The 23,041-nt window shown below is 46.4% G+C and overlaps 1 protein-coding gene across 1 annotated transcript in view; it reads right to left on the bottom strand.

Moving 5' to 3' along the window:
• Positions 1-10,966: 10,966 nt before the first annotated feature.
• The window catches only part of itgae (integrin subunit alpha E), a 116,830-nt gene continuing 104,755 nt past the window's right edge, over positions 10,967-23,041 (bottom strand). Inside the window, exons 27-31 of the mRNA XM_033045589.1 lie at positions 19,466-19,558; positions 17,998-18,105; positions 15,731-15,835; positions 13,193-13,303; positions 10,967-11,305 (exon numbers count right to left, since the gene is read on the bottom strand). Coding sequence (XP_032901480.1) covers positions 11,249-11,305; positions 13,193-13,303; positions 15,731-15,835; positions 17,998-18,105; positions 19,466-19,558 — 474 coding nt within the window. The 3' untranslated portion in view covers positions 10,967-11,248. The remainder of the gene's footprint in view (positions 11,306-13,192; positions 13,304-15,730; positions 15,836-17,997; positions 18,106-19,465; positions 19,559-23,041) is intronic.

Here is a 23,041-nt window from a genome sequence, read left to right as displayed (position 1 = left end):
GGAGTGTGTGACGAGAGCGGAGATTCCAGAGAAAACCCATGCCGGTCACGGGGAGAAGGTACAAGCTCCGTACAGACAGCACCCATTGTCAGCATCCAACCCGGGTCTCTGGCGCTGTGAGGCAGCAACTCTACCGCTGCGCCCATGTTCATGTACAAATGTGTGCGGTGTTTAATAACCCGGCTAAATATGCTTTATAGAGCGATTAGGCCACGAGGGAGCAAACTCATGATCCAGTTGAACTTTCAGATTTTTATTTAACAGAGAAATCCCAATAAAGGTTGTCAGCAAGGGTAGAGAGGACATCAGCCCCAGTGAAGAGGTGTCATTTAATCCCCTAATGGTCCGACTGCATCTATTACGATTGTGCGGAGAAGTGGAAATCATGGATTAAAGGTGGCGCAGCGGTAGAGTTGCTGCCTCACAGCGCCAGAGACCCAGGTTCATTCCTGACCACGGGTGCTGTCTGTACGGAGTTTGTACGTTCTCCCCGTGACCTGCGTGGGTTTTCTCCAGGTGCTCCGGTTTCCTCCCACACTCTAAAGTCAACAGATTTGTAGGCTAATTGAGTTTGGTATGATTGTAAATTGTACCTAGTGTGTGTAGGATAGTGTAAGTGTGCGGGGATCGCTGGTCGGCGTGGACTCGGTGGGCGGAAAACCCGGGGGGGCCAGAGGGAACACGTCCCCCCCATGTTTTGAGAGGTGGGCGACATCCCCGCCAGGTGAACCTGCCTGGGCTTGCGGGAAGTATGGCCAGCGCGGAGAAGCAGCGCTGGTATCCCGTCAGTCCAGACAGGGCTGTTAGTTAACCGGGTGAGACAGGCATTTGAGCTGCATTTAGCGCTGGATTGAGCCTCCAAAGCCTCGCGCGCGTGTGTGAGTGTACGCATGCGCGCGCGGCCGCCAAAAAATTGTGTCCCCCGTCCCCTCCATGTTTTGATAGTGAGTTCCGTTCTTGGGCCGAAGGGTCTGTTTCCACGTTGTGTCTCAAAACGAAAGGAACGCCGCACCCTCCACCCCCTCCGTCTCCCCACCAACATACACAATTGGCAACTGCTTGCCACGGTTTGTTCCTGAATGCCAGTGGTTATGCGGTTAGAAATATTAAACAGAGTTGGGTTTTGTTTAATTTGTTAATACCTGTAAAATCCGACTCCAAACTTGAAATCAATTTATTTTTATGAGGCAGTTCAAGCTTGAGGCCTGCCTGCCCCAACACGGAATGTCTGGAGAACAGAATCCCTTTGTTGACTTCTATGTGGGAGTCCAAGACTGTGTTGCAGTCACCACTCCCCTTCCGCCACCACAACCTGAAGTAAAATCATCACCTGCATCTGGCCGGCTCTTGGTCGATCGAGTCCAGGTAATGTTCCATGGAAAGGCAGGGTATAATCAGTACGGTTTATGGGGAGAAGGCAGGAGAATGGGGTTGAGTGGGAAAGATAGATCAGCCGTGATTAAATGGCGGAGTAGACTTGATGGGCCGAATGGCCTGATTCTTCTCCTAGAACTTATCAACAGCTTGAATCGGGGTGATCGCTTGTCAGCGCGGACGCGGTGGGCCGAAGGGCCTGTTTCCGCGCTGTATCTCTAAACTAAACTAAATTAAACTAGACTAAACCACTTGAAAAGGCAACAAACAGACACAGGTGTGTAGAATGGAACTGCAGATGTTGGTTTATACCGAAGTTGGACTCAAAGTGCTGGAGTAGCTCAGCGGGTCAGGCAGCATCTCTGGAGAAAAAGGATAGGTGACATTTCAGGTCGGGTCTCTACTTCAGACTGACAATAGAGGGGAGGGAACTGGAGGTAAGAAAAGGCCAGAACAAAGCAGGGCCGGCAACAGATGACCAAGGAAGGGTGGAGCCCATAATGGCCCATTGTTGGCTGGGGAAGAGGTGATAATGAAGAGGTACAGGGATGAGAACAGTGGAACTAGTAGGATGAATGAGGGGGGGGGTGGGGGGGGTATAGATACAAGATACGGCAGGGCATCGCATTAAGCTGGGTGGGACCAAGTTTAGAGGAGACGTGTAGAGCCCGTTATATAGACAAGGGGTGGTGAGTGCCTGAGTCACATTGCCAGGGGTGGTGGTGGGGGCAGATACAACAGCGTGTTTAGTGGACTTTTAGTTCCCAACTATCTCACTCCCAAATAAAGGACAAAAGGTCAAAATAAGGGACAAATTCCCAACGGCAATTCGTTAACCGACTCGGCCGTGGCTGGGTGAATGATGAGTAGGCCCGGGTGCTGGACAGCACACAAAGCCCAGCCAGTGGGCCAGCTGAGGAGTTTTGGCCCGTGCGATGTCGCGCGCAAAGTCCGGCGCCCCATCCAACTCACGAACTGATGATCGGCCATGAGAATGAGGGGTGGTGGTGGTGTTGGCGCTAAGTGAAGGTCCGAAGGTCGCTAGCTGGCCTGGGCTGCCGACCGACGGGGCCACGGGCGAGGCGCTGCTGCTGCTGCACTCCATGGGCTGCACTACGTCGGGATGGGTGAGGAGGGGCCGGACAAAGTGCTCCAACCCGACAGTCCCTTCAACCCGAGTAGTAGCGGTCAAATACGGGACACGGGCGGTCCCGTACGGGACAAACCAATTTAGCTCAATGTAAGGGATGTCCCGGCTAATACGGGACAGTTGGCAAACCTAGCACTTGGATATGCAGGGAATGGAGGAATATGGATTGTACACAGGCAAGTAAGAGTTGGGCATGGCATTATGTTCAGCACGGATATACGGGACTGAAGATAGACACAAAATGTTGGAGTAACTCAGCGGGGCAGGCAGCATCTCTGCAGAGAAGGAATGGGTGACATTTCAGGTCGAGACCCATCTCCAGAGTCCAAAGATGTACAGGTTTGTAGGTTAATTGGTCGGTGTAATTGACAATTGTCCCTGGTGTGTGTAGGATAGCGTTAGTGTACGTACGGGGTGATCGCTGGTCGGCACGGACTCTGTGGGTGGAAGGGCCTGTTTCCATGCTTTATCTCTAAACTAAACTAATCTTAGATGCTTCTGTGTGAGTGGGCCACATAAACAAATTATCTAACCCCAACAAGATAAGCTTCAATATCATTTCCCTCTTCTGTGTAACTTTATTAATCATTTCAGTGGTCTGAGTATCAGATTTCAAGAGTAATTGCAGTTATAATGTAGAAACTCAGCAAGTTCCAATCAACATCTGAGAGCATTACAGGCACTCACCACCCTGTATAAAAAAATCATGCCCCACACATCTCTTAAAGGAATCATCCTAAGGCTATGCCCTTTATTATTTGATATTTCCATCCTGGGAGAATGGTTCTGACTGTGATAACAATAAGTTATTTTTTTAAATCAGACGCTGGTAAATATTATTCACACTCAACTCAGTAGACATTAGAGATACAGCATGGAAACAGGCCCTTCAGCCCACCTTGTCCATGCCGACCAGCGATCACACCGCACACTAACACCATTCTACACACTAGGGACAATTTACAATTTTTATAGAAGCCAAACCTGTATGTCTTTGGAGTGTGGGAGGAAACCGGAGTATCCGGAGAAATCCCACGCGGTCACAGGGAGAACGTACACACTCCGTACAGACAGCACCCGTGGTCAGGATTGAACCCGGGTCTCTGGCGCTGTGAGGCAGCAACTCTACCGCTGTCGAGAGAGAGCTTCCACTGAACAACGACTGCTGTCTTCTTGGTTTTATAGTTTTAGATATACAGCGTGGAAACAAGCCCTTCGGCCCACCGAGGCCGTGCCGGCCAGCGATCCCTGCACACTAACGCTATTCTACACACTAGTGACAATTTACAATTATATCAAGCCAATTAACCTACAAATCTGTACGTCTTTGGAGTGTGGGAGGAAACAGGAGATCCTGGAGAAAACCCACTTGGTCACGGGGAGCACATACAAACTCCACAGGTCAGGATCGACCCCGGGTCTCTGGCGCTGTAAGGCAGCAACTCTACCGCTGCGCCATCTAATCTAAACAAAAATAAAGAGGAATATAGATAAAGAGGAAACATTTCTGAGGCAAAATGTTAGCGTCCTTGTTTAAAATTTGTCAAGGACTTTGCAGAGAAGCTGCCAGTGTGTAGGACGTGCACCTGATCAGTAGGGAGACAGGCACAACCAAAAACAATTCTCCGCCACTTTCAAACAGTTTTTGCTGACTCCACTTGATGGGGAAAGAACAAAAGGTACTTTCATTTGCAAAGTGATCTAACAACACCCACAGGAGTAGCAGGAACATGAGGTCAAAAAGTTGTGACCAGGTTAACCATGCAGGGAACAGAGGCGGTGGACAAAAGAACAGAATGTGGAAACGCTGGAGTGAATAACGGGGCATGTTTCTTTGCTGAAAGATAATGGAAGCTACATCACAAGCACACTGTGATGTGAGACCAAGTGCCCTGTTGAATGGATTGGGTGTCACAGTGGGGAAGAGGTCACAAGTCCACTTAGGCAGGCTAATTGGCAATTATGTGCATATTAAGCATGATAGCCTAAGCACAAATAATGCCCTCAGAAGTGGCTGCTCCATTATTTTCCCCTTTGCCTGGTTCAAAGAGGTGACGGCATGTCCGAACCCTTGTGCTGCGGTTCTTGGAAAGCATCGAGATGCGGGGGGGCAGGGTCAGCGTGATTGATTCCCGGAGAGAGTTGCTCATCACTGCCTCGAAACGGAAAATCCCCCCGTTGTAAATCTTAAAGACAGACAGCGGTTAACAAAAGAGGGGAAAGCAGCGGTGAAGGATGTGATTTGTCTGTTGAAACATAGGCCAAGTCGCATTCCTCATCAATTAAAATTTTAATTATTAATTTTGGGCGGCATGGTGGCGCAGTGCCAGAGTTGCTGCATTGCAACGACTCAGACCCGGGTTCAATCCTGACCACGGGTGCTGTCTGCATGGTGTTTGTATGTTCTCCCCGTGACCGCGTGGGTTTTCTCCAGGTGCTCTGGTTTTCGTCCACAATACAAATACATGCAGATTTGTAGGTTAATTGTCTCCGGTAAAATGTCCCCAGCATGTAGGATAGAACTAGTGTATGGGTGAGTGCTGGTCAGCATGGACTCCGTGGGCCAAAGGGACTGTTTCCTCCCAGTATCTCTAAACTAAATTCCTTTCATGTCAGTATCGTATCTGCCTCAACCACCACCACTGGCAGTGAGTTCCAGGCACTCACCACCCTCTGTGTAAAAATAAAGTTGCCCCACACATGTAAACTTTTCCCATCTCATCTTAAAGCTATGCCCTCTAGTATAGTTTACCTAACACCATTTCCTGACTAATGTGGATTCCCTTCAGTTCCTCCCGCCCGCTAGATCCTCAGTCCACTAGTATTTCTTACTGCACCAGAGACCCGGGTTTGATCTTGTACAGGTGCTGCCTGTGCAGCGTTTGTATATTCTCCTCACGACCGCATAGGTTTTGTCCGGGTGCTCCGGCTTCCACCCACATCTCCAAAGACGTGTGGGTTTGTAGGTTAATTGGCTTTTGTAAATTATCCCTAGTGTGTGGGATAGAACTGGGTGCTGGTTGGCGTGGGCCGAAGAACCTGTTGCCACGCTGTATTTTTAGTCTCATTGAAACTAAAGGACCTTAGTTCAACATATCTTCCAAAGCATCACATTTTTTTAAATGGAGCATCTTTTGATTGAACTGCCCAACTTAAACAGATCTTCAGGAGTAAAAAGTAATATTAAGTGAGCCCAGCCAATAACGTCCGATAGGATTAACTCTCTTTTCAAATTAATTTCATAGGATGTGGCGATGCCAAAATTAATTCAGTTTACTTTATTGTCACGTGTACCGAGGTATACCAATGCTGTTAATGTAGTCAAACCAAAGTCCTATAAAGCTGCATCGTGGCTTCCTTACTCTTATATCCAATGCCCTGACAAATGAGGGCAGGCACACCACATGCCTTCTTCACCAATACATTGCCACTTCAGAGTGTTATGGACTTGGATCCCAAGATACATCTTCTTTTTATTGCCATTAAGCTGGGCTTTGGCATAGTGTTGATAGGGATTCACTCCAATGTATGGAGCTTTATGTTGTACAGGCATTTGAATATGACTTTGAAGACATTAAAAGATAACGACTTACACGTGAGACAAAAGAGACTGCAGGAGACTGCTGGAATCCGGAGCAAAATACTGGACGAGCTCAGCAGGTCAAGGAGCAAGTGTGGAAGCAAAGGAATGGTCGACATTTAGGGCCATGAACTAGGGTGGCACGGTGGCGCAGCGCCAGACCTACTGCCTTACAGCGGCAGAGTCCTAGGTTCGATCCTGACTACGGGTGCTTGTATGTAGGGAGTTTGTACGTTCTCCCCATTGGTTTTCTCTGAGATCAGCAGTTTCCTCCCACACTCCAAAGACATACAGGTTTGTAGGTTAAATGGCTTGGTGTAAATGTAAAAATTGCCCCTAGTGTGTGTAGGGTAGTGTTAATGTGCGGGGATCACTGGTCGGCGCGGACTCGGTGGGCCATGCTGTATCTCTGAACTAAACTAAAGGGATACATCAACTATCCACCCGCCCCCACAGATGCTGCTCGACCCACTGAGTTCCGACAAATGTCTGTTTCTCGCAGAAGGAAATTGCTAACTGAGATCACAACTGATGAAAAAACCAGGTCAGAACATTCATTCATTGATCGTCTTGCCAGTTTAAATGTTACACAGAGCTAAATCTGGTGCAGATCCACCAGCCATTTACCGGCAACTGGTGTTCTGGCACCTCCTTTAATGTGGACAAGATGACAAGAGTGCACTTAAAATCCCCCCGAAAATGTGCCCCCTAGTCCGGGTGTGGCAATCGATCTCGACCTCATCGGGACCTCTGCGGCCGATCAGCGGGTTGAATTTGCCCCCTGCGGCCCTCGGCAGCCTAGGCGGAACGTTCCGGTTCCGTTGGACTCCTCTTGGAGGCCGTGACCTCTGTTGGTCCGGCAAAACAGATAATCCAGAAAAGCTCTGGAACCAAGGGTGCCGGGAAATCAGTGGTTCAATTCAAGTAAATGATTCCATGATACTTCATTGTCACATCACGGTAACATCATACAGCAGACCTCACCTGGGCAGTACACAAGAGTCGACATGTTTTGGCACTGACAAACTTGTAAATGTTCACCAAACAGACCTATCTACTGCCTGCCGCCGCACCTGGCAGCAAACCCCTCCCCTCCCCTCCCCCCCCCCCCCCTTCCCATCCTGCCAGGTCCCCCTCCGTTCTCAATGCCCCCCACCCGTCGCCTCCCCCTTCCTTTTTGGCAGCCCTCTTTGCACTCTGACGGCCCCCCTCATTCTCCAACCGACCGACGGGCCCACGAGCTAGGCGCTGCTGCTGCACTGCATGGGCTGCACCACGTCGGGACAGTGAGGTGGGGCCAGACACAGCGCTCTGACCCGACAGTCCCCTCGACCCGAGTAGTAGCAGTCAAATACGGGACAAGTGCGGTCCTGTATGGGACAAACCAACTTAGCCCAATATACGGGATGTCCTGGCCAATAGGGGACAGTTGGCAACCCTACTGCATGGACTGAAAGTTCACAATGATACCCTCAGATTCTCTTCTCCTTTTTGGATAGGTTTAGCCCAGTGATTTTTGGGAGTCAAGACAACTTTAACCCATATACCCAGATGCAGACGAAATCAACAATAGGTACATTGCCAGGAATGGTCCATTAACCTTCACCCACACAGAACATGTATCATTTATACCAACCCTTGCCATGTGGTAAGGTTCATTGATATTCCCTGAAACCTGAGCCTTGGACAAGCCTAAATCAGTCTTTAGACTTTAAACTTTAGAGAGATGCGGCATGGAAACAGGCCTTTCGGCCCACCGAGTCATAGAAACATAGAAATTAGGTGCAGGAGTAGGCCATTCGGCCCCTTCGAGCCTGCACCGCCATTCAATATGGTCATGGCTGATCATCCAAATCAGTATCCCATACCTGCCTTCTCTCCATACCCCCTGATCCCTTTAACCACAAGGGCCACATCTAACTCCCTCTTAAATCCAGCTAATGAACTGGCCTCAACTACCTTCTGTGGCAGAGAATTCTACAGATTCGCCTCTCTCCGAGTCCACACCAACCAGCGATCACCCGTACAATAGCACCGTCTCACACACAAGGGACAATTTAAAAATTTACCGAATACAATTAACCTACAAACCTGCATGTCTTTGGGGTGTGGGAGGAAACCGGGGCACCCGGAGAAAACCCACGCAGTCACAGGGAGAATATACAAACTCCGTACACACAGCACCCGTAGTAGGGCTCTAACCCGGGTCTCTGGCGCTGTAAGGCAGCAACTCTGCCTCTGCGCCACTGCGCCACCTGTGTCTTATTGCTGAATAATTCATTTTACTGGAAGACGTTACATAATTCAAGTTGACACAGCCCTCTTGCAAAAATCCTATGCTTACAGAGGCGGTAAAGAGGCCAGAAGGTGACTGTCAGTCCTGAGTTTTTCCATTAATGATCAAAATCTCACCAAGGCAGATGTGCAATTTAAATTCACTAAAATGAAATCAATTGTAGATTTTAAAAACTCTTTAAAAAGGGTGGCACGGTGGCGCTGCTGCCTTACAGCGCCAGAGACCCGGGTTTGATCCTGACTATATGGGTGCTATCTGTACAGACTTTGTACATTCTCCCCGTGACCTGCGTAGTGTGCAGGGATCGCTGGTCGGCACGGACTCGGTGGGCTGAAGGGCCTGTTTCTGCACTGTATCTCAAAAGTAAAGCTAAAAATCTAAAAGCAGGTGGCTCATTCATGTCCCTTAATGGGAGGAACTATCTTCCTTCCTTGGTCTGGATTATATGGGACTTCAGATATCTCTGTTGACTTTTTCATTCAAAGTGCCCCAGAAAACTATTCATTTCAAGGGAAAATGTGGAGGAAAGTAAATGCTGGCTTTATCCTACGAATTTAAAAAATATCGAAATCTTTGCTTGCTAATGCATTCGGATTGAACCTTGAAGGATTTGTCAGATTAGAAGATGGATATTATAATCGCCACACAGTTTTCACGTGGTTTTAGTTTACTTTTAGAGATACAGCGTGGAAACAGGCCCTTTAGCCCACCGCATCCGCTCTGAACTGTGATCACCCGTACACGAGTTCTATCCTGCACATCAGGGATAATTTATAGAAGAAGCCAGTCAACCTATAAACATGCACGTCTTTGGGATGTGGGAGGAAAACAGAGCACCCGGAGAAAACCCACGCAGGTCACAGGGAGAACGTGCAAACATCGTACAGACAGCACCCGTAGTCAGGTCTCTGGTGCTGTAAGGCAGCAACTCTACCGCTGCCCCACTCTGCCACTTCTTTGGATTAGGATTGAATTTCTAGAAGGGATTAACAGTTTAGAAGATGGGTAGAATATGGATATTATAAACACCACAGTTTCCACATCGTCTTTCAGAATGGATTTGGAACTAATATACAGCGCTAGTTGGAGCAGTTATTCACTGCATATTCACACCCATATCACTTGGAGCAAAACATGACGTTGGACGGTCAGATGTTGAGGCAGAACAAGGATACCTTGATCAACATCGCTTTATGTTGTCATTGGGGATGTATCCGTAGAGTTACACTGCCCTCTTGTGTCTCGAAGGTCCAGATTTATGAGCGTTTGCCAGTGCTTGTTTTGTTTCTTCAAGTCCATGTGGCATTTTGTTGGTGTTGCCATGGAAGTGTGACATTTGCAAGATATGAATGTGCTTGATGTTAGTGCTGAAGTAAATGACCACTGGTTATAATCTCACTCCCTCTTCTCCCCTCTCCCATCAGGCAAAAGGTACAGAAGTGTGTGTGTGCACACCTCCAGATTCAGGGACAGTTTCTTCCCAGCTGTTATCAGGCAACGGAACCATCCTATCAACAACTAGACTATGGAACTGATGCACTACAATGCTGAGAACAATATTCTGCACTCTGTATCTCCATTTTTGCCACTATCTATTGTACTTGGGTTAGACTTGATTTTATTATTGTGTAGTATTTTCAGTAGTATTTCCACTTTTTCTTCTGCACTTTCTCTGTAGCTGGAGCACTATAATTTGCACTCTGTTTATTTTCTCTTTTGGGTGATGCCTGGTGGCGCAACGGTAGAGTTGCCGCTTTACAGTGTTTGCAGCGCCGGAGACCCGGGTTCGATCCCGACTACGGGTGCTGTCTGTATGGAGTTTGTACGTTCTCCCCGTGAACTGCGTGGGTTTTCTCCGAGATCTTCGGATTCATCCCACACTCCCAAGAGTATCTCAGCAGGAGCTGCTGCCTGTCCAATTGAGTTACTCCAGCATTTTTGTGTCTATCTTCGGTTGAAACCAGCATCTGCAGTTCCTTCCTAAACACAATCTCTCTAATGTACTCATGTATTGGATGATTTAACTGAATAGCAAAACAATTCTTCACTGTATCTCACAAGTTCATAAGCTCATAAGTGATAGGAGCAGAATTAAGCCAACCGGCCCAGCAAGTCTACTCTGCCATTCAATCATGTCTGATCTATCTCTCCCTCCTAACCCAATTTTCCTGCCTTCTCCCCATAACCCTTGACACCTGTACTAATCAAGAATCTATCAATCTCTGCCTTAAAAATATGATTTGACTTGGAAATAGACACAATATGCTGGAGTAACTCAGTGGGCCAGGCAGCATCTCTGGAGAGAAGGAATGGGTGATGTTTTGGGTCGAGACCCATCTTACCTGTCCATTGACTTGGCCTTCACAGCCTCTGTGGCAATGAATTCCACAGATTCACCTCCCTCTGACTAAACGATATTCCTCCTCATCTCCTTCCTAAAGGAAAGTCCTTTAATTCTCTGGTCCTAGACTCTCCCAGTGGTGGAAACATCCTCTCCTCATCCACATCTCAGTATACATACGTGACAATAACAGACCAATGACGATACCTTTCACAAAATCCTGGATCTGGTGAAAAATTGCCTGTGGCTTTATCATCGTGACATCTGCAGCAATTACACTTGTTGCGTTACCACACGAAAGATTAATCAATACAAAATACATTACATTCTGTTAAAAAATATTTCCTCTGAATGAATCGCTATTTACAGAAAATTATTCCATCATCATTCCAAAAGTCTGAAGAAGGGTCTCGACTCGAAACGTCACCTATTCCTTCGCTCCATAGATGCTGCCTCACCCGCTGAGTTTCTCCAGCATTTTTGTCTACCTTCCATCATTTTAATTGTTCATTCTTCAGTTGTCTCCTCAATCTTGTCCTTGTAACTTCGTTTGAAAAAGCCACACTGCTCAGGAAGAGAATGGAAGAAATTAGACAATGTCAGCATGGATGGGAGATGGCAATTTGAAGGCTGAGTCAAAATATGTTTCAAACTAGATAGCAGTACAAGTAGCAGTCAGCAGTGGGCGACTGATTGATCACATTGGCCACAACAGCACCCAGCACCCAGCAGAGAAATGACAAGTCAGCACCATGTCATTTTCAACACAGGAATATTAACTTACCAGATAAAAGTGCAAAATACCCGCAATTCATCTTAGTTCAGTTTAGTTTCGTTTATAGTCACAGCTACCGAGGTACAGTGAAAAGCTTTTGTTGCGTGCTAACCAGTCAGTGGAAAGACAATACATGATTACAATCGAGCCATTTAGTGTGTAAATACATGATAAGGGAATCACGTTTAGTGCAAGGTAAACCAGCAAAATCCATGGTTGATCTTCCCTTGCCTCTAATTTCTCTTCTGCGTCGGTTTCATACAACCCTAACTTCCAGTGATCTTCCAAAATAAGGATTTACCTTCACTTTAAATATATCCAGTGCCCCTGCCTCCACACCCTCTGTTAGAAAATCCCAGAGACACACCATGCCCTGTGTGAAGACATTTCTAACACCGCTCAGTTTTGTGTTTGCCTCCTTATCTTGTAAATATGTCCCCTTGTTCACGAATCTCCAACTAATAGAAATATCTCAATATCTATCCTCACAGGCCCCACTGTGATCTTATATGTTTCAATAAGATCACCTTTCACTTTTGCAGATGTTATATTTTTGTGAATATTATATTTACAAAATGTTGTATTTATATTTTTTGAATTGTACTTTTGTAATGATTATGGGTTTATCATTTTTTAATTGTTTGTAGTTGCACCAAACATTGCATCCTAGGAATTACCCTGATGAATCTCCTTTGAACTGTTTCTAATGCAGGAACAACTCATGGAGGCACAGTGGCTCAATGGTAGAGTTGCTGCCTTACAGTGCCAGAGACCCGGGTTCCATCATACGGGTACTGTCTGTCTGCAGTTTATACAGCTCTATAAAAATTATTTTGCAGTGGAATTTATGATTTGGAACTTACTATATGGAAGAGTATTGGTTACAGGTAAGTCACTTTCCAAAGGGAATTTAATAGATTCTCAAGGAAGAAAAATTGCAAGAATATAAAGGGAAGGACAGGTGGAAATGGAAATGGATGCTTTGGTCTTGTGACAAGGCAGAGTTGATGAGGTGAACAGTCAGCTCCTACAGTTCATTCTTTATACAACTGTTTTCCATTCTCTCTGTAGGAGTTTTACCTGGCTGTTCATTCCATATTCCAATCCTCTTCGGGTTTTCTCATGTCAGAGTAAATATCTTTCAGCCTTCATTTTTTTAAATAGTTTAGAGATGCAGCGTGGAAACAGGCCCTTCGGCCCTCCGAGTCCACGCCGACCAGCGACCCGCGCACATTAACACTACCCTACACTTGCTAGGGACAATTTTACATTTTATATTTACACTAAGCCAATTAACCTACAAACCTGTACGTCTTTGGAGTGTGGGGGGGAAACCGAAGATCTCGGAGAAAACCCACGCAGGTCACGGTGAGAAGGTACAAACTCCGTGCAGACAGCACCCGTAGTCAGGATAGAACCTGGGTCTCTGGCGCTTTAAGGCAGTAGCTCTACCCATACGCCACTGTGCCAAGCGGTTAGCACCTTGAATCTATTCATCTTCCTGAACCTTCTGAATAAATGGCATTTTGTGACATAGATGTTAAAACAAAGATCTTTGACTAAAGTTTTCTTTGACTGGATAGCACGCAAACTGTACCTGGGGACACGTGACATTAATAAACTAAGTGAAGTTTGTCTCTGCTCCTGCACAGGTGAATATCAATAGTTGTACTTACTTTGTAGAGGATGAAAATCACCAGAAGAAGGAGCAGGATTCCACCAACTGTGCTCCCAGCAACCAACGGGATAGCATTAAAAACTGGAACATTTACAACGTTCACGTATATCTGAATGGAGAAGAACGAACATGAGTCAGTGACTTGTAGACAAATATGCTGGAGAAACTCAGCAGGTGAGGCAGCATCGCTGGAGAGAAGGAATTGGCGATGTTTCGGGTCGAGACCCAAAACGTCGCCAATTCCTTCTCTCCATAGATGCTGCCTCACCCGCTGAGTTTCTCCAGCATATTTGTCTACCTTCGATTTTTCCAGCATCAGGAGTTCTTTCCTAAACACGAGTCAGTAACTGCTGGCTATGTTTTTAAGGCAAATGAAACATTAAACTGGTTGGCTGTTTTGAAAAAAAAAGGGACCAAGATCAAGGTTTCCCAGGATTTGTTGTGTTCCCCTCCAGAGTCTCTGGATAAGGGTCTGTTCTGATGTTCCCTGGCCTCTTGCCCAGTTCTACATTGTAATACTGGAGAGGTCCTTCATAAGTATCATGCTCAACATGACCTAACATCTACACTTGCCCGAAGATAGACACAAACTGCTCAGCAGGTCAGGCACCATCTCTGGAGAAAAAGGATGGGCGATGTTTCCGGTCGGGACCTTTCTTCAGACCTTCTTGAATCTCAAGAAGGGTCCCGACCAGAAACATCACCCATCCTTTTTCTCCAGAGATGCTGCCTGGCCCGCTGAGTTACTCCAGCTGTTTGTGTTTATCTTCAGTATAAACCAGCATCTGCAGTTCCTTTCTACATACACATCTACATTTGCCCTGCAGCCTCACCAATCATTTGTTCTTGTGTGCTTGTCAAGAAAACGGAGGCCTTTGTTCTGAAACTATTCTATAGACAATCAAGCTGTAACTGGCAGCCCGACCTGAGACCGTATTACTCATATTCAAAGAAGTTTAAAAAGAGTAGATGTTGATTTAAATAAAACTTCAAAATTGATTTAACAAAATATATATTTAACTATAAAACTAAATTAAACATTTGACCAACATGAACCTCCTCCAACGGGATCCCACCACTAGGCCCATCTTCCCTTCTATACCCCGTTCCCCCACTTCCCACCCCCACCCCCCCCAACCCCCTAATCAGTCTGTAGAAGGGTCACGACCCCAAATGTCATCTAAATATATTTTCCGGATTTGCTGCCTGATCCGCTTGGTTACTCCAGCATGTTGTATCTTTTTTGGAGTGTGGGAGGAAACCGAAGATCTCGGAGAAAACCCACGCAAGTCACGGGGAGAATGTACAAACTCCGTACAGACAGCACCCGTAGTCGGGAATGCTCCCGGGTCTCCAGCGCTGCATTCGCTTCAAGGCAGCAACTCTACCGCTGCGCCACCATGACTGCCCTTGTTTCTGCTTCTGAAAACTCTAAACCCTGGATATATTGAGCTGCCTTCCTTCAACCATGTCTTATTGTTGGGAATTGTATCATAGAACTCTATTAATTAAAGCTTTGAGTTACACACGTGGCATATAAATAGATTACTGGTTGCACGGTGGCGCAGCGGTAGAGTTGCTGCCTTACAGCGCCAGAGACCCGGGTTCAATCCTGACCAAGGGTGCTGTCTATATGGAGTTTTTACATTATCCCTGTGTGGGTTTTCTCCGGGTGCTCCAGTTTCCTCCCACACTCCAAAGACGTGCAGGCTTGTCGGTCAATTGGCTTTGGTAAAATTGTAATTTGTCTCTAGTGTATAGGATAATGCTAGTGTACGGGGTGATTACTGGTCGGCGCAGACTCGCTGGGCCGAAAAGCCTGTTTCAGTGCTGTATCGCTCAACTTAGCTATAAATTCCACTGTTCTGCTTGTTCTGTTTACTCGGCTTACAAACCATTTCTCTCTAGGCAGAATGCAAGTAATTTCAGAATTTTGATCTAAAGACAATAAAGCTATGAACACATGGACAAAATTATGTACGAACTAGTTAATTTGCAGTTATCTTTGGCTCGTGATTTTGTTTTTGGTGCCAGTGACAAGTGAGTCTGTGGAATTGATCCATTGCCTCGTATACATCATAGCTTCATATGCTTCGTTGTTTCCTTCTTCTAGCTAACAATGGTCTATTTTATATTTTCCTTGATCTCCATCCCCTTTGATTTCTAATTTTCACACCTTACACTTCCTTATCTCTGTGTCTCCCTCTCCCTTGACTCTCAGTTTGAAGAAGGATCTCGACCAGAAACGTCACCCATTCCTTCTATCCAGGTTGAGGTTGGCTATGGTGAAGAAGTATGACCTCATCCTCAACAAGACATCTGAATGAATGACTAGTCACAGTGATATTCTTTGTTTTGTGTACCCAAGGTATGCAAAGTTGATAAGTATCCCATACCAGATCCTCCTTTGTCACCCCCCCCCCCCCCACCCACGGCAGTCCCCCCATGCTGGGTCCTCCATCATCTGCATCATCTGTTGCTATATTAGCGTGGAATTGAACACAATATTATGGAGAGAGTGTATTTTGTGCTTTACCTCGACATTATGACCTTGGTCTTCAGCATCATGCGATTCTTCATATAGGTTTCTATCAAATACGACACTTCCTGAGACAACAATATCAGCCTTCTCCTGGATGAGCTTTTAAGGGAAAGATAACGTTATTAAAAAATCAATCTATTGAGAATTAAAATAAAGTCTTCCAGAATTTAAACAATTTGGGGGCTACAAGCTGATTTGCATATTGAATAGTTTGCAACCCAATGGTAAGAAGATTAAATTTTCTTTGAAGTAACTACCAAACCCACTGCGGATGTAGGTCAGCTACAGAAATGGACAGAGAAATGGCAGATGGACATTAATCTGAGCAAGTGTGAGGTCTTGCACTTTGGGGGGATGAAAGTAAGAGAAATTTAGACAATTAATGGTATGACTCTTAATAGAATTGATGGGGTCCAAATCCGTAGCTCATTGAAAATGGCAAGAGTAGATGGAGTGGGAAAGGGGGCACATGGCATGCTTATCTTCATTGGTCAGGGCATAGAGTGTAAAAGTCATGATGCACTTCTATAGGGCTTTGGCTAGGAGTATTACATGCAGTTCTGGTCAGCCCATTACAAGAAGGATGTGGAGGCTTTGGAAAGATTGCAGTGGAGGTTCACTAGAATGATACCTGCATTAGGGAGTATTAGCTACAGGGAGAATTTGGACAGACTTGGATTGTTTTCTCTGGAACGTGGGAGATCGCGGGGAGACCTCACAGAAGTATATACAATTCTGAGAAGCCAAGAGAGGGTAGACAATGAAAACAATTTCCCCAGGATTAATGGGCAGAACTTTAAGATGAGAAGGGCAAAGTTTAAAGGTTATATGTGTGGCCAGTTTTTTTTTCATGTAGATCGTGGTGTGCCTGGAATGAACTGGTGGAGGCAGATATGAAATTGGCATTTAAGAGACTTTTGGATGGGCACATGGATATGCAGGGAATGGAGGAATATGGATTATGGACTGTCAGATAAGAGTTGGTCTTGGCATCATGTTCAGCACAGACGTTGTGGGCTGAAGGGCCTGTCCCGTACAGTTCTACGTATACCTGCAATACCCAGCAATGGATACCTCCATCACCTACAGTTTTCTTTCACTGCCACTCATTAGATACCTGTGTTAGAGGCTCCAGTGTAGGACCACACACCCTATGTATACACTGGAGGTCCTAGCATTGAATATCTGCACCAGAGGACATATCATTCAATATTGTCATCAGACACCCCAGCCTAGGTCACCAGCATGAGAAGCACCAGAGGTCCCAGTGCTGAATATCTATACCACCGGGACATAGCACCAGAAACCTGTACCAGTGTACACTGTAGTGGATAAGATACTATCCACCGAGCAGAGGACAGGGATCGGCCGCCGGTGAGAGCGACGAGATTGGTCAGTGAGCGAGAGGGATGCCGGTGAAACACCCGGCAAGCTGCATGGATGAAGGTTACCTCCTGGTGAGCCGTGGCTCACTGGCCCCGGCAACAAGTACAGGCCTGGAGAGGTTTCCGCCAAGCTCGGCCTGGGCTCACACTGGAGAGGAGGTAGGCGGACCGATGGCGGGAAGCAGGGCTGGAGCTCGATGATGGACAGGGCCGCCAGTGGCCCTGCTGCCGCCTGAGGCCCGGTCGGCTCAGTGGGGGTCGGCCGCCGAGCCCGGCCTCCGCTCGCTCGCCCCGTGGACCGGGATTCAGGGATGGGGTGGACAGAGTGGGAAACTCTGGCGGATGCTGGACAAAGGGCCCGGTGAGGGGAAGCGGAGGGTCTTACCTTCCGCGCCCTCGAGGTCGGCTGCAGGAGGCTCTGCCTCCCCGGGGAACGAGGGCTGAAGAGGTTCGTGCGTGGAGAGGGACGACGGTTCACGGGACGACCGGAAAATGGAGGAGGAGAGGGCTGCAACGCGCCTTTGTGGCCAGCTGCAGCTGGGACTGTAAAGTGGGGGAAAAATGCCACCTCTTGCATATGGACTTGGTGGGCTGCTGTGTGCCATACTGCACTAACTAGGGTGATTGTGCTTACACTATGTACACAGATAGTCTTGCAGATCTGAATGCAAAAATATACATCACTGTACCAGGTACACGTGACAATAAGGAGACCATTGGCCATTAATGCTAGAGGGTCCAACATTGGGTCCAATATGAGAGGGCCAACATCTACAGCAAAAGGCTCCACACTTCGCACGATATTAAAAGCCGTGATGAAGCTGGTGAGGAAATATGGGACTAAGTACTTGTTATTGTTAAAAATTAAACAATTACCTGTTTTAGATTGTCCTTTATTAAGTTTGCCTTTACAATGATATCTTGTTTTGAGGCAGTAAGCATACACTCAAAATACAGGCATTCACATTCTTCCATGTCACAGTCCTAAGAAAAGTCAAAGTATTAAGATGTAATTCATAAATTCACATGACCTGACCTCAGGTGCTGTCTGTGCAGGGTTTGTACATTTTCCCTGTGCCCGTGTGGGTTTCCTCCGGGTGCTCCTGTTTCCTTCCACATCCCAAAGACATGCAGGTTTGCAGGTGAATTGGCCTCTGCAAATTGCCCCTAGTGTGTAGAAAGCCAGGAAATTGGGATAACATGGGACTAGTGTGAATGGGTGATGGATGGTTGGAGTGGACTCCGTGGACTGAAGGGTCTGTTTCCATGTTGTATCTCTAAACTAACCATCTTTTCCTAACCGACCATCAACAGTGGTCCACCTCTACACTGTGTGCTTCTTCTTCTTGCGTATGGCATGCACAGCCTAAAGTTGTAGGACAACGTGTTCTATTTGATCTTATTTGATTGTGCACTCCAGGTTGATTGCATCCGTTGAAACAGGACGGACCGCGTGAAGGTTGCAATCTCCCACCCCACACTGTGTGCTTAGCCCCCTGTTCTGCACTCCTTGCATCCACAACTGTGTGGCTAAGTACAGCTCCAAAACCATCTATACGTTTGCTCTCAACATCACTGTTGTTGGCCAAATCACGTGCGGTCAACGTACAGAAGATAGGTGGAACACCCCTGATTGAAGAGTGCTGCAAAAACAATCTACGCTCAATGTCAACAAAACCAAGTAACTCATTGTGTGGGAAGGAACTGCAGGTGCTGATTTACACCAAAGATAGACAACAAATGCTGGAGTAATTCAGCGGGTCAGGCAGCATCTCTAGAGAAAAGAAATAGTTGGCGTATTGGGTCTGAAGAAGGGTCTCGTCGCGAAACATCACCTATTCCTTTTCGCCAGAGATACTCTGAGTTACTCCAGCATTTTGTGTCTATCTTCCAAGTAACTAACAAAAGGAAGTTGGGTTCGTTCGACCCTGACAACGGGTGCTGTTTGGCATGGGTTCGGTGGGCCGAAGGGCCTGTTTCCATGCTGTATCTCTAAGGTCTAAAAAATAGCACAGGTGCAATCCTAACATAGGAATGCAAAACAAGTTTCCTGTTGCCCCCAAATATGTTTGGTTACATTGCCAACCTTAAGGGTCTGTCCCACTTAAGCACCCGTCATAGTCGCGGGGTGACGCCTGTTTGGTGGTGAGTAGTCGCCCCAAAAAGTCGTACCAATTTCTGGTCGTCGCTGGATGTTCAACATGTTGAAAATTTTCGACAACCTGCTGCGACCATGACGGGTGCCGGCAAGTTGCCGACAAAAATTGCGTAAGTGTGACAGGCCCTTTACTCTGTTAGTTGGATTGTGAATACAACATGTAAGCAATTCAACAAATAAAGTTACCCATTTATCTTTTCCTTTCTGTGAATGTTTATGTTTTTCGATATTCCGTACTTCCAAACAATCTTTCAAATTTTTCTGCGCTTTCAAATGTTCCTGTGGAAAGAACAGATAGTTTGAGTTCCAGGCATTCAGCCAACCAGGTATTTGACATCAGACAATAAACTCTGAGAGAAAATTCTTGACATTATAAAATAATATTCATTTCCAGGATCTTGAGGAGGTGGCAGAGAGATGTTTTATTCAACTGATGCAGTCCTTCTGATGAGGGTACTCTCACAGTCCTAAACTACTATCTACCTCATTGGTGACCCATGGACTATCTTTGACTAGTCTTTGCTTGCACTAAATGTTATTCCCTTATCATGTATCTATACATTGTCAATGACTCGATTGTAATCATGTATTGTCTTTCTGCTCACTGCACTGCACGCAACAATAAACGACACACGACAATAAACTAAACTGAACAAAACAGCGCTGTTGGATAAGGAATTAGAGGATTTTGATCCGCAGCAGAGTTCTTCATCTAAAAATTCTTCCTCTCCATCATTGCAATAGGGTGGCAGTTTTTTTTGTTTTATTTTTAATCAAAATATTTATTCAAATATTAAAATAATATATACAAGAAAATAAAAAAACCAGAACCCACCACAAGACAAACAATAAACTACTATACAACTATGTTACACTCCTTGTCAAGGATGCATTCAACCCCCGCGGTGCCCAGCGATCCCGGAAATCCCCCAGGGTGCCCGTAGACAGCGCATAGTCCCTCTCTAACACCACCCGGGCGTGGACGTAATCCTGGATTAGGGGCAGGCAGCCGGCTCGGGCAGAGCCCTCTTCCACCTGGCGCCGTGACTCGCGGATGGCCAGTTTGGCCAGGCCCAGGAGCAACCCAACCACGACATCTTCAGCCCTACCCCCCCCCCCCCCCTATGCACAGGGTGTCCAAAGATGAGGATGATGGGAGTGAAGTGCAGCCAGAAGGCAAGGAGCAGCCCCTTTAGATAATGGAACAGGGGCTGCAACTTCACACACTCCATGTACACGTGGAACACAGAAGTTTTCTGAGAATGCTAAGAAAAATTAGAATTAGAAAAATTGGAAAGCAATTGACCAGAACTGATCACAGAATTGTGGATTAGGAGCTATTGTGAGAGGCCATCGTGACAATTACATTTTGAAACCATTACTACATGAGATGAGGCAAACATAGAAACATAGAAAATAGGTGCAGGAGTAGGCCATTGGCCCTTAACGCCAGCACCGCCATTCAATATGATCATGGCTGATCACCCATTCCTGCCTTTTCCCCATATCCTTTGATTCTGTTAGCCCTAAGAGCTAAAGCTAACTCTCTCTTGAAAACATCCAGTGAATTGGCCTCCACTGCCTTCTGTGGCAGAGTATTCCACAGATTCACAACTCTCAAAGGAGTTGTTAAAAAGTCTTCCCATCATATATCTGTTCTTCCGGTGAATAATTTACTCCTCACTTTAAACATTCCCTCTATTACCTTCAAGCTGTGCCCTCTTAAACACTTAAAGCTTAAACACCTTTACCATAGCAACCGCACTCTGGCTATCTATCCTGTCTATGCATCTCGCAATTTTATATGCCTCTCTCATCTCATTGCTCAGCTTTCTTTGCTCTTGGAAGAACAGGTCCATTCTATCCAATCGTTCCTTACAGCCGACACCCTCCAATCTGGGCAACATCCTTATGAAGAAGGCAAAGTGCTGGAGTAGCTCAGTGGGTCAGACGGCATCTCAGGAGGACATGGATAGGCAACGTCTCGAGCAGAACTCTTCCTCAGACTTATCAGCTTGAAGAAGGGTCCTAACCCGAAATGTCATCTATCCATATTCTCCATATTCTCCAGAGATGCTGCCTGACCTACTGAGTTACTGCAGCACTTTGAGTTTTACTGAAACTTGTATCAAATTAGAACTGAAACATTATCCCAGTGTGGGCTATCCAAACTTTTGAACAAATGCAACATGTTATTCCAACTTTTGGACTCAATCCTTGGTCAATGAAGTTAAGCAGGCCACATACCTTCTTCATCATCCTGTCTATCTGTGTTGCCACTTTCAGGGAACTAGGTATTTGCACTATTAATGGACTGTTCCACAATAATCCCCATGACCCTGTCATGCATTGTTTATGCACAAGGAACTACAGATGCTGGTTTACCAAAAAGACACAAAGTGCTGGAGTAACTCAGTGGATCAGGCAGCATCTCTGGAGAACAAGGATGGGTGATATTCAAAATATTACCTATCCATTTCCTCCACAGATGCTGCCTGACCCGCTGAGTTACTTCAGCACTTTGTATTTTACTCAAATTTGTGTCCAGTTGGCTATTATTCTAACCTTCCGGGCAAACCTACTAGATGTGGAATCTTTTCAAAGGCCTTGCTAAAGTCCATGTATACAAAGTCTCCTGCCCTGCCCTTGTCAATCCTCTTGTTCATCTCTTCAAATAACTCAATCAAATTTGTGACATACAGTTTTCTATGCACAAAGACACGCTGACTACCTCTAATCTGTCCTTTCCTTTCAAAATTTATTTTAGTTTAGAGAAACAGCGGGGAAACAGGCCATTCGGCCCACTGGGTCCACGCCGACCAGCGCTCTCCCCGCACTTTAACTATCATACACACACATTAGGGACAATTTACAATGTTATCAAGCCAATTAAACTACAAATCTGTATGTCTTTGGAGTGTGGGATGAAATCGGAGAAAACCTATGCAGTCAAGGGGAGAACGTACAAACTCCGTACAGACAGCACCTGTAGTCAGGATGGAACCGGGATCTCTGGTGCTGTAAGGCAGCAACTTTACCGCTGTGCCACCGTGCTGCCCGCAATGCCAATACAAGTAAATCCTATCTCCCAGAATCGTTTCCATTAACTTTCCCACCACTGATGGAAGGCTCACCGATCCATAGTTCCATGACATGTCCTGCAGCAAATGAAGCTACAAAAGTCTCTGCCAGGGAACCTACAATCTCATGGAGACACAAAAGAGTGCAGATGCTGGAAACTAGACCAATACAAACTGCAGGAGAAACTCGGTGGGAAAAACATCTGGGAAGGGAAATAGACGGATGACATTTCGGGCGGAAGCTCTTCCTCTGAATTGGGAAGGTGGGGGGGGGGGGGGGGGTAGGTAGTATAAAGAGGTGAGAGGGGTGGAACAGGAGCTGGCAAGTGAAAGGTGGATCCTGGTGAAGATGGGTGAATTTAGTTTTAGTTTTAGAGATACTGCACGGAAACAGGCCCAACGAGTGTGCACCGACCAGTGATCCCCGCACATTAACACTATCCTACACACACTGGGGACAATTTACATTCATATCAAGCCAATTAATCTACAAACCTGCTCGTCTTTGGAGTGTGGGAGGAGACCGATCTCTGAGAAAACCTACGTAGTTCACGGGGAGAAGGTACAAACTCCGTACAGCCAACACCCATAGTCAGGATTAAACTCGGGTCTCTGGCGCTGCAAGGCAGCAACTTTACCGCTGCACCACCGTGCTGCCCTGTTGGTGGATGGAATTAGGTGG

The sequence above is a fragment of the Amblyraja radiata genome, chromosome 28 (assembly GCF_010909765.2).
Source record: "Amblyraja radiata isolate CabotCenter1 chromosome 28, sAmbRad1.1.pri, whole genome shotgun sequence".
Taxonomy (NCBI): Eukaryota; Metazoa; Chordata; class Chondrichthyes; order Rajiformes; family Rajidae; genus Amblyraja; species Amblyraja radiata.
The sequence above is the reverse complement of the archived record's forward strand: the minus strand, read 5'-3'. Positions and strand labels throughout refer to the sequence as shown.